Genomic DNA, 12,426 nt, shown 5'->3' with positions numbered 1-12,426 from the left:
TTTAGCAGCTGGAAGGAACTGAGGCTGGAGAGGGTGCAGCACCCCCTTGTACAGTCTCACCCTCAGAACGTACAGAAACACTAAGGGGAGAGGCAAGAGGGCGGTGAGCACGCACTGTAAAAGGCACTGCTTGGAGAACGTTCTACTGTTGTGTTGTTCCACGAGGCACAAAACCCACAAGTGGAAAAACGCTGAGCCACTCGAAGAACTGTTGGTATTATCAGTTCAACTGGACAGAGGTGTCTGAAAGCGACATTTTCAGCAAGGTTTCTCCTTTAAAATGGGATGTGGATGGGTACTTTTGAAGTCAAAATGTAGGTTTTGTAGGTTCAATAGAAAGATTTCCATGATTTATTTTTCTTAATGAAGTCTGAAACTCAGAAAGGGAAAATGATTAGCCAAGAATTCTGTCTACTGCCATTTTCCCTGTTGAGTGAAATATCACACCGATCTGCTATAAAAAGTAAATCAGGTTTAAAAAAAACCTATTTTGTCTAAAACCACCCAAATCTAAATTGTTAATAAACTACACAAGGTTTCCCCTCACCCCCAGTGAAAACCAGACGGTTAACCAGATAGTTCCTCTAACATACAGCACAGCCTCACTAATGTGCACTAATGACTAAGAGCCTGATCCAAAGCCCATTGAACTCAACGGAAAGACGCCCATTGACTTTAGCAGGCCTCGTCCAGTGAAGCACTTAAGATCATGAGGAATCCCACTGTCTTCACATGAATAAAGTTACTCATGTATGTGTTTCCAAGGTAAGAGCCTTAGTTATGCAGTCTCTCACTGTCTTCCTTAAATCTGGCTGAAGAGCGGCTGCCTTTGGACTGGTGACTGTATCTATGGCACTAACTCTCCTGAAATTAAAAACCTGCAGCTGACCCCTGCCAGCTGACTCGGGCTCACGGGGCTGAGGCTGCTGGGCTGTTTACCTGCAGTGGAGATGTCTGGGCTCAGGCTGGAGCCGGAGCTCTAGGACTATGCAAGGTGGGAGGGTCTCAGAGTTTGAGCTGCAGCCAAAGCCTGAAAGTCTACACCACAATTAAACAGACCCTTAGCCCAATCCCCAAAAGCTAGCATGAGAGCGCCATGGGTGTTTAATGGCAGTATAGACTTACCCTATGTGTGCAGCACCCAGCACATCTAGGGCACTACAATAATATAAAGCAAATAAACAGTAATAAATAACAACATATTGTGTACAAATTATAAGGAGTGTGGATTAGAGAAATCAGGTTCTCTTGAAACCCTTCTATTCCGAATACATCATGTTATAAAAAGACAGGCACCTTTTTATATTTTTAACTATTATAAATAATATTCTTCTGAAATCAATCCTACTCTTCATTTTATCCCCCAATTATTTGGAGCTCAGATACTGTGTCTTCCAGGTGTCTCTGCACTTTTACAATCATCCCATAATGTGCTAAGAGTAGATTTTTGAATACAATAGGGATTTATTGGGTTTTTTTAAGGAAAAATTCTTTCTTTTTGTAAAAAATTGATTATTCCATTTTTTTCCAGGATATCTTTTGGTTTCAGTTCAACAACCCTGCTTCTAGGAAAATGAGAGGGGATATGGGAATATTGAGTTGTATCTCCCTCATCCTAAATCTCTCCCCTCTTTCATGGCAAACCCTCTCTCCCATTCCACCTAGCCCACATTTCAACATCTCCTCAACCCCCACCAATAACGCTACAATGCAATATACATTTCCTACTCCCCTCTGTGCCTTCTCCCTTACTATCCTTATGTATGGAATCCTCCCTATTCCAGTTTACTAAGCCACCATTTTCTGCTGGTCCAGTGTCTCAGTGCCAATTCTGGTGGCTTACGTCCAGCTGATGTCAGTCCTAAGACTTTGCAGGCAGACAGATATCACAGTGATAGGTGTGGTATTAAAAACCTAAAAGAATGTTCCACACTGAAGTCCCTCACTAAAGACTTCCTTCTTCTATGATGCTCCCAACAAGAGATGTAAGGACTTATTATATTTAAAAACAAGCACCTAACTCAGGAGTGGGCAAACTTTTTGGCCTGAGGGCCACATCTGGGTATAGAAATTGTATGGAAGACCATGAATGCTCATGAAATTGAGGGTTGGGGTGTGGGCAGTGGGATGAACGCTCCGGCTGGGGGAGCGGGCTCTGGGACAGGGCTGGGGATGAGGGGTTTGGGGTGTAGGAGGGTGCTCCAGGCTAGGACAGAGGGGTTTGGAGGGCGGGAGGGGGAATCAGGGCTGGGGCAGAGCGCCGGGGACAGGGGGCGTTGAGGGCTCCGGCTGCAGGTGCAGGCTCTGGGGTGGGGCTGGGAATGAGGGATTTGGGGTGCAGGAGGGTGCTCTGGGCTGGGACCGCAGGGTTTGGAGTGTGGGAGGGGGATCAGAGCTGGGACAGGGTGTTGGGGTGTGGGGCATGTCACAGGTGCAGGTCCCAGAGGCACTTATCTCAAGCAGTTCCCGGAAGCGGTGGAATGTCCCCACTCCAGCTCCTACAGGGAGGCATGACCAGGCGGCTCTATGTGCTGTCCTGTCCACAGGCGCCGCACCTGCAGCTCTCATTGGCTGCAGTTCCCGGCCAGTGGAGGGGGGGCGGCGCTTGGGCGGGGGCAGTGTGCAGAGCTCCCTGGATGCCCCTACATGTAGAAGCCCAACGGGGTCATGCTGCTGCTTCTGGGAGCCATGAGGAAAGCCCCTGAACCCACTCCCCGGCTGGAGCGGGGCAAGCCCGCGACCCCGCTCCCCAGCGGGAGCTCGAGGACAGGATTAAAAGTTCTGACCAGTCAGATGCAGCCCGCTGGCCGTAGTTTGCCCACCCCTGACCTAACTGCTCCATCCTCCAAGGTTTCTTATGCATCCTGTCTCCTCTGTGTCCATCATTTAGGGCCAATTCCTGCAAATATTTACTGACACAGGGGCAGATTCTGACTCATAGTGAGTAGCACCTGACTCCATAAGTAGTTCCACTGATTTCCATAGAGCCATTCATGGACTAAAGGTCCTATTAACTGTGAGCAGTTACCACAACCTGACCTGCATGTAGTGACCCTGACTTCAATGGGATTACTCAAGGTATTATTTGCTATGCAAGACAGCAAGTGTTTGTAGAAGTGAAACTAGCTCTTTGGGGCAGGACTGGGTAGTTTTTCAGCTTGTACAGCACCAAACACACTATCAATGCTTAATAAAAAGATATAACCACAATTGACTCCCATCCAGGTGCGATATATTTTCTCAGCATGCCTCTTCAAAAAAGAAAAAAAAAATAACACACCACAAAAACCAAACATAAATGTACAGACAGTATAAAACAATGCACTAGATGAACACTGAATCTATACATGAAAAGCCCTGCTTACTGTTTCGTGCTATTACAAGGCAATAAACTATATTGCTCAGAGGTGATTGTCATTAGCACTGCAAAACAGTGGAGAAGAAAAAATGAGGGCCACCAAGGTGCATTTTACATTAATTCTATCCATCTGCACAGGAATAATTTCCTTTTGCTGATCAGGTCCAGCGGCTCATGCATAAACCAAATCCCACCCCTTCCCACCTCAGAGGCTCACTGGATGCAGCCAGGGAAGCAGCTCTGGAAGCAGCTCCAAGTGTTGCTTTATATCTGTATTATTAGGATGGGGAGATTGGCAAGATTGCTCAATTAATCTAAAGAAAAGGTACAATTTCAGAAATGAGGGAAGAGTATATTGTAATGAAATAGGCTCTGGCTTTCCAAGGGCTGTAGGATTACTCTGTGCTGTGACATCTGTATTGTTACCTATCAGCTCTGTGTTCTTGGGGAACCGGGGCGCAATACCCCGCCTGTCTGACTCACTGAAGACCTCCCCCCGCCGCCCCCACCATCTCTGCTTGAAACAAAGCCGATCAGAAGAAAGACTTACAAAAAGCTATCAAAAGGTAGTGGAAGACACACCTCAATCCCCCCCAGACAAGGATGACAGGATTAAGGAAACTCCCCTAGCCTCATCTGCATTAAAGATGGACGGGGGACATCTTCATTAGCATACAGAATGGAGAACAGAGATTCTAAGGCAAGAACCGCATGGAACTCTGGGATCAGAAAAGCAGGGAAGCACTGCATGATGGGGTATCTCTGCTCCAGATGTTAATGAATCCACACCTGCACACACCCAGCTCAGTAGTTATCAGACCAATTCTAGTAATAAATCCTTTATTGGTATCCAAAATAGTAAAGCTCCTAATTGTATTGTGAGCTCCTTGGAAGGAACACCGCCCACAGCCAGAAATGATCAATTCCTGTTGTCTAGCCTGAATGAAACAACTTTGGTATACTTCCTTGAGACATCAGTTTACACATAAATCAATCTAGTGTTCTCCCTTGAACCATTGTTCTGTGCCTGCAAAAACCCCTACCCATGCTCAAGTAAGTGTTCTGATGCCCAGATCCAAAATCTCCATCAGTTCCACTGGGACTTCATCTTCCCTGACTGATTGTACTGGGGGCTCTGCCTGTCTCCAGCACTCCGGACCCTCAGCTACCACCACCATCTGGGACACCTGATCGATTCAAGCTTCACGGAGTGGTGAGAACCCAGCTCTCTCCCTCTCTTGGTATAGCCTTCTGACCCTGACTTGTGTGATCAGTTATAGTTTTCTAAACCTGACTTTTATAATTAAATTTAAGTTAGATTTAATATTGTAACTGTTTTGTTTGTTTGGCTCCCATTGTATGGCTATTACCTAGCATAAATAACTTTCATGGTTAAGCTGGTTGCCTTTCCCTCTCACATGTGGGTGTTCTTTGGCTTCCCTGTTCGCTCTGCAGCAACAATTCTCAGACCAAAGCTAAAGATCCCTGCAGCACCCAAAAATACTGTAGGGTTTGCTCATCAAGTGGGACTACTGAGTCCAGGGACATATAAGGGTTCAGCTTGGGAGTGCTGATTAACCTGGTCCTCTCAGACGCGCTGTGTGTTCGTCTGATTCTGGGGGCGGAAGAACCCAGCCCTGGGGAATGTAGGTCCGGCAGGATAGCTCCATTGAACACAAGTAATTCTGTCAATGTACTGCTTGTGTCAAAGGAACCCCCCAGAAGAGTAATCCTAATAAATGAGCATACCCCAAAGTAACGGGCACATCTGGTAACAGTATTTAGAAACATTTTCACAAATATAATGTATTTTGCTACAACTGAACTACAGTTGTTGCTGATGAATGAGTACATCTCTTTGGGTCTTCCACTGTATTTCTACCCACTAACCATTAAGAAGTATGTACACACACACACACAAACACATACACACAGAGTGAGAGACAAATACATGAAAATACATGACAAATACAGTCCATCTTTTGGCTTCTCCCATAGTTTCACCTTCAGAACATGTCTGACAGTCTTGATTAGGCCGCAGACACTAAGAGCACCCATTTAATCAAGGAACCTGCAGTCCTGAAATGCATCATCTCCCCAGTGCATAGAGCTAACATATGAAATCAGCACACACATTACTAAACCCTTTCAAGCACAGAGATCACAGCTGTATGTTTGATAGGAGCTTGGATGTTTCTCTGTGACAATCTGTCCCGCTGTACCCTGTCAACAGCACGGTGCCTAGAGATGTCCTGAATCATTTCAAAGGATGCCCCCTGCTTTGGGAGAAGTGCCCAGCAACCCTTTGTCTGGCTTGCGTGGAGGCCCAGAACATCATTATTGTCATGACCCAACAAGTCATCCTGAGAGTAAGAGCAACAAATTATGCAGACTAGTTTCCCACTGAGTGGACCGATCCCCTTGCAACTCCATTGGCAAACATTTTTGTTATTCACACAAACCCCACGCAAGTCAAGTCACAGGCCTAGTAATCATTCAGTACAGTCACTTCCAAGTTTTCTGCTCTCATATTTTCTTCTCTCTTTTCCTCTTGTTTCCTCCCTGTAAGTAGAAAACCTTTATGTCAAGTGTAATGCGAAAGGCAGCACTATCCTGGCAAAACAGATGCTCTTTTTTAATTGCCCATCTCCCAGGCATAATTGGTTGAGGTAAGACAGATATAAAACAGATAAAACAGGGAAAAGGGAACCTTTCCCAGCTTATGTGGGAAAAGAATCCCCATCTAGATTTGGAAATAAATTTAATTATTTTTCTAGATACAGTTACATTCACTTTTCTAATGATCCAATTCATATGTTTTGGCCCATAATCTAGTTAAAAATAGGTAACCTTTACCCTGTTATCCTGCTCCTTTGTTTTTGGCAGCTTGTTAGTTACTTGGTCACTCAGGCATAGCTAAGGAGGAAAATGTGACATTTGAAGAGCTGCTGATGCCACGTTAGAAAACTTGGAAAAAAATCTCTATTTGGAAATTATCTTGTCACTACGTGATCTATTTTCTGGGTATTTCCCCACCTTCTCCTGTCCTATTAATTAGGGCCATTTGCATGAAAACAGGACCTTTGTTACACAGGAGTTCATCTGCTCCTGCTTTGGTCTAGTTCATCATAATCAGGCATGGATTAAAGACTGATCCAAGGAGTACAACTCCAGTCCCAGGGCTGGGTGGGCACTTAGATCAACAGAGAAGCCAAACCAAAGGCCAGGGTCCACAAGCAGAAAGATGGGAAAGAGAGAGAGAGGGGAAGAAGGGACCTGGTTAGGATGGAGGCTGCTGGGTTTGGACTGAAGGTCCATCTGGGCAAGTACCTGTAAGACAGCAGAAAGAAAGATACATCTTTGGAACGGGACAAATTCTGGTGGTTTCAGGCCCTGGTTAGCCTGAGGCTTGGACTATGCTACAAAGTTACAGTCAACATCTTACATGATACATGGCTGTTCCTTGTGTTACTGTATGTAAAATAAAAGGCTGAGAGAGCTCTATAGCTGGCATGGCCTTGTCAGCTAGGAATGTGTGTGTGGGGGGGGGGGGATCACACTTCCCAGGCAACATAGCTATTCCAGCAAAACCACCAGTATAGTCACAGCTATGCCGACCAAAAAGTGGTTCTGTCGACGTAGTTAAGGCTGTTTGGGAGGTAGTGTAGCTACGCTGGCAGAAAAAAATCCTTCTGCCAGTTTATGCTGCATCTACACTAGGCGGCCTCAGCAGGCTTAACTATACCGGCCAAGGGTCTAGTGTAGACAAGTGCTTCATCAGCCACTGTTCAGAATCATCTTCACAGCAGCCAATTATGACGTGACATACAAAACTATGTATTCTGTTAGAGAATAATCAGTGGGCATAGGTGAACTTCTAAGACCCAAAATAGCCTGAAATGATAGATATTAGAGATGTAGGAGAACTAATTAAAATTACAGAGTCCACCTTCTCCTAGCCAGTGCAGGAGTATTCTCTATAGCAGGGGTGTGCAAACTACTGCCTACGGGCCGCATCCGGCCCGTCAGAACTTTTAATCCGGTCCTCGAGCTTCCATCGGGGAGTGGGGTTGGGGGCTTGCTCCGCTCCAGCCAGGGAGTGGGGTCGAGGGCTTTCTGCATGGCTCCCAGAAGCAGTGGCATGTCCCCCCTCCAACTCCTACATGTAGGGACAGCCAGGGAGCTCTGCACGTTGCCCCCGCCCCAAGCACCGCCCCCCCCCCAGCTCCAACTGGCCAGGAACTGTGGCCAATGGGAGCCACAGTGCGGCGCCGGCAGATGGGACAGCGCGCAGAGCCGCTTGGCCACATGCCATCTGAAGCCTGCACCCCTGACCCCCTCCCGGTGCCCCAACCCCGTGTCCCAGCTCTGACCCCTCCACCCTCTGATTGCCAAATGGAGAGCCAAATGCACAGATAAACAAAAGTTGGTTTCACACTAATGTTTTAAGTTTTGTGAAGAAAAAGAATCTTATTTCTGTAAAATTGAATTCATTAATTCATACCTTTATAAACAGATAAAAATGGAGTGATACGTCACAAGCGGCTAGATGAAGGGACTGGGATCTAGGATTCCTGGGTTTATTACCAGATTTGTGAATAATTCACTAAGTAACCATGGATAATTTATTTAACCTCCCTGTGCCTCAATTTACTCATCTGTAAAATGAAGATAATATTAGCATCTATACTTTCCTCACTGGGGATTTAATTAATGTTCACCTGCATAGCATTTTCAGATCCTTCAATGGATAAGGGCAAAATGTGATTCACATTCCACAAGATCATTACCAAAAATGAATTGAGAAAAATACCCATTAAAAATTTCAGTGTCCTTTTTAAACCTCTAACTGAGATTTATAATTGAAATGCAAACTGACCTTTACATACTGTACAGTATGGCTAAAATGTTGCTAAAATATATTATTCTAGTGGGGACAGCAAGTGAACTCACTACTCTCTGTATTGCAATTATCTTATCTCCTTTGATTTATAGTCTTCAAATAATGCAGCACGTCTGGGTTTTCTCTCTGCATTCTAGCTGCACATCATCGAAGAGGGTTTTAGGGGACTATCATCTCTACAATCTAAATGTCTTGTCAGCCTGCTACTGTGACTATCCATTGGGCAAAGAATTGACTTGTTTAGGTCCACTCCCTTCCCAAGTTGTCTCATTAACCAGTATTAATCCATGTTCAACTCCATTTGCCACCTATTCGCTCAGATGCTTAAACGTTCCAAATCTTTCCTTAGCTTATTGAAGAAAGTGATTGCCATTGTTGTCTATGCCCTCTGATGCTGTTTTATTGATTACCTTGATATTCTGTACCATGGTCAGAAACATTTACAGCACGGCACATGTGATGAAATACACCAGGCATCAGACACTCAACACCTGTATTATTTGACAATTATACTGAAATGAGCAATTGCACTCAGAGTTACTATCTTCTAACAGGAGGCACTCACAGAGTATCAGCAGCATTAACCTCTTTCTTATCTTCATGACTCCAGCCACAGCTGTTATTCTTCATACTTTTCGATCCACTTCAACATCATTCTTCCCCACTGTGATTCACGTGATCTGAGAGAGAGGGGCACAGTCTAGTGGCCTGAGTACATGTCAGAGGCTCAGGAACTATTGAGTTCTACTCCATGGTTTGAAAGTGACTTGCTATTTTACATTGAGGAAAATATAATATCACTGTGCTTCAGATTAGAGGCATTGCCAACCCCAAGAAATCAAAAATCATGCATCAGGCCTCCCAAAAACCACTGGGCTCTATTTATTTGCCTTGTGGCTTTTGAGCCTTTAGGCTACACTGTGGTCCAGCTTTTCTCCACAACCACAAGAGTTTAGAAACTTAGTAGTTTTTTTTTTTTTAATCCAATAGTTTCAACGGTTAGTAAATTTAGCAAAAAAAAAAAAAAAAGTGAACACCAGCGCAGAAAAAGGGTATAGCAATGTAATACTCTGTTGGACATACCTAATTCTATTGTGGTTTGACTTGCCTCAAAATAATATATGCACATTTATCTGCATATATTAACAAGTAACAAGGTTAACCAAGAGTAGGTACCAACCTAAGGGATGAATAAATCCCTAAGGGATGAATAAATCTGTAGAATAAATCCATTAAGCAACTTGCCAAATCCCAAAGTCGTGACATCAGTAAACAGCTGGCTAACAGACAAGTAAATGCAGTCATTCTAAAAAGGTGCCTGGAGTTCTCTCCTTCTGTCTTCTTATTTTTTTTGTCCAGCATTACTCAGATGTATTCTCAAATGATTTTTCTAGTTTAGTTTTATGTTACTCACATGATGTTGTTTCCTCCAGTTCTCTTAGGAGACTCCTCTATGGTTTAAACGACCTCCCTTCAGCCTTGATTAAGTTTTGTTTTGCTTAAAATCAACCCATTATTCTGCAGGTATATCCTACACCTTCCTTCCCAAATAATGTGTTACGGTCCTTTAGCTAGATAATGGCTCTCACCATGGAGAATTTTAAAAGTGGAACATGTATGGACTCCTCTATTACACAAAGGACTAACTTGTAGGAACCACAGTATTACCACCAAGCTAGACTGATTTCTTCACCAAAGAAAAATACAGCACACCATCCCACTATCGTACAAAGTAGACCTTAAAAAAAAAAAAAAAAACCCGCTAGCCTAATTATATCAGCATATGTTCCAGAGAACGTTAATTGCTTCCATAGACATGCTGCAAAAATGCCACAGCCCAACAATCAACGTCAAAGGATCAGAAGAAATGCCAGGCTAGTTGAAGGGCAGAAGCTCCTGGCTTTAGGGTCGATGTAAATCTCGGGAAATAAATGAGACCTCACATAGAGCTAATGTAAGTATTTCACTAAACATTAGCATGTTTGGATTAACATGTCAGCCCCTTAAGGACTTGACTGCAAAGGGAATGCCTGGCCCTGACAGCAACATATACTGTGTGTGTGTGTATACATGAAATATTAAGTAATCATCTACCCACAAGCTCCTTTCCATTCTGTCACTGAACTGCACTGTGCAATGTGCAACCACGGGGACTACCATTTACAAGCACCCGAGACATTTCTTTAAAGAGTTTTTGACCTAGGGATGTTTACAAAAATGTGCCTTAGAATCCAAAGGCTAGTCACTCCAGTTAGCATCTCATAATGCAGCATTTCCAAGCTTTATGCCTGTGGACGTTCTAAATCAGACTACAAGGCTATTGCTCATTGCTGGCAATGCTAATAGATGGTGAAAGTCAGTTTGCTCTCTTTCTGTACAGGAGCGGGAGGGAGAAGTGATTAAAAGTTTTCAAGCCATTTTTCAAAGTGTCGCTGAACTCTTTAACCTACTGAAATATTGTTTCATGATACCAAGTTATCACTATGTAAGAAATGAAGCAAAACAACAAAAATATCATTTTGTTCATGGAAGCAAAAGAGAAGACATGAATATTATTGAAAAGGTGAGATCAGAATGGGCATTAAATAAATTAAACAGTCTGAAGAAATAAATAAGAATAAAATTATATCAATCAATCTACATTGTACATTTCACTAAAAGATTTCAAAGTACTTTTGCAAAGGTGGGCAAGTATTATCTCTATTTTACACAGAGAAGTTAAGGCTATCATTTCTAAACTTCAGATAAGTAGCTTGGCTTTTAGCTATGCTGGGAACCTGCAAATTCTACTGAAGCTAGGAACATGCATGTTTTAATTTTAGGAAACACAACTGGAAGAAAACTGGCCCAAGTTCACACAGCATGTCAGTGGCTGAAATAGGAACAAGATCCAGTTCTCCCAATCCCCAGTCCAGTGTTCTAACTACAGACTCTCAGTTGGGACTCATCTTTAATTCAGCCACACAGCTCCTCCCCAGCTAATTAATCCTAAATTGGGCCTGGCACAGCTTCCAGGTGCAAACAGGAGCACTAATTGTTCTCCGGCTTCAATTAACCCTTTCACTGCCAGTGGGGGGTAAACATCCCATGGCAGTCTCCCTGGCAGGCTGATTTTTTTTTTTAAATGGCAGCTGTTTGAATCCACCTGGGGACTGGAATATTAAGAGATGTCTCAGAGAAGCAGATTAATGGCCAGATGACAGATGTGTCAAAGGTGTGTGATAAACTTATTTATCTGAAGTTTATCACATGCTTCTGCAATTTATCATATAGATGTCACATTTCTGGTGTTTTAGGATTCTAAAGGATAAGAGATGTCACATAAATATAAGACATAATTATTAATGAGGCCAGGGCATTATAGTTAAATGTAAATGGTGCAGTCTGGTAACCCTGTTTTACTGTCAAACCAATACGATTTTTCATGTCAGAAATTGATGGCAGTAGTGATAAATAAAGGACAGATAAAGTTAATCCAGCTGCTTTGAGTTGAACAGAGAAGGTATTACTTTGAAGGGTTTAACATATTAATGGAATCAAAATGACACTTCAAAATATTTATGGAAATCTTTTTTTAAAGCTTATACAAGAAGAAAAACAAACCCCTATAAAATATTATTAAAATCCTACCCGCAATTAACCATGCTGACACTTAAAAGCTGCTGTCTGATTTACTTAAAAATCTTCTTTCAGTAAATTATTACTCTAAAATACCTTTCTACTCTTCACTTTCTAAAAAAAGGAATTTGAATTTCTTAGGAATAAAAAATATTTTAATGGAGGATATTTTAAAGCCCAAACCTCCAAGTTATAAAATGTAAAGTTAATATAAAGAATAGTCAGGCTATAAGACATGTTTTCTGATCCTTTAATTATTCTTGTGGCTCTTTTCTGAACCTTCTCCAATTTATCAACATCCATCTTGAATTGTGGACATCAGAACTGGACTCAGTACTCCAGCAGCAGTTGCACCAGTTCCAAGTAGAGAGGTGAAACAACCTCTAATTCTACTCCAGATTGAGGGGCACCAAGAATTTTCAGTTAGACACCTTTTTTTCCCCTGAATATTTAATAAACAAAACAGGAGGGGCATGGGCTTGAGTTGAATGTGGTGATACAGATTTCTGGTAGTGCGTCAAGTGTTTCTCATTGTGCAGGTAGGCCT

General features: G+C 43.0%; 1 protein-coding gene across 16 annotated transcripts in view; it reads right to left on the bottom strand.

Annotated features, from left to right (window-relative positions):
* The window catches only part of TSNARE1 (t-SNARE domain containing 1), a 710,453-nt gene that overhangs the window by 386,505 nt on the left and 311,522 nt on the right, over window positions 1-12,426 (bottom strand). Inside the window, exon 3 of one of the 16 annotated variants that reach the window (XM_077809734.1) lies at window positions 8,827-8,941. The exons of the other annotated variants lie outside the window; for them this stretch is intronic. Coding sequence (XP_077665860.1) covers window positions 8,827-8,891 — 65 coding nt within the window. The 5' untranslated portion in view covers window positions 8,892-8,941. The remainder of the gene's footprint in view (window positions 1-8,826; window positions 8,942-12,426) is intronic. 16 annotated transcript variants of the gene reach the window in all.

The sequence above is a fragment of the Eretmochelys imbricata genome, chromosome 2 (assembly GCF_965152235.1).
Source record: "Eretmochelys imbricata isolate rEreImb1 chromosome 2, rEreImb1.hap1, whole genome shotgun sequence".
Lineage (NCBI taxonomy): Eukaryota > Metazoa > Chordata > Testudines > Cheloniidae > Eretmochelys > Eretmochelys imbricata.
The sequence above is the reverse complement of the archived record's forward strand: the minus strand, read 5'-3'. Positions and strand labels throughout refer to the sequence as shown.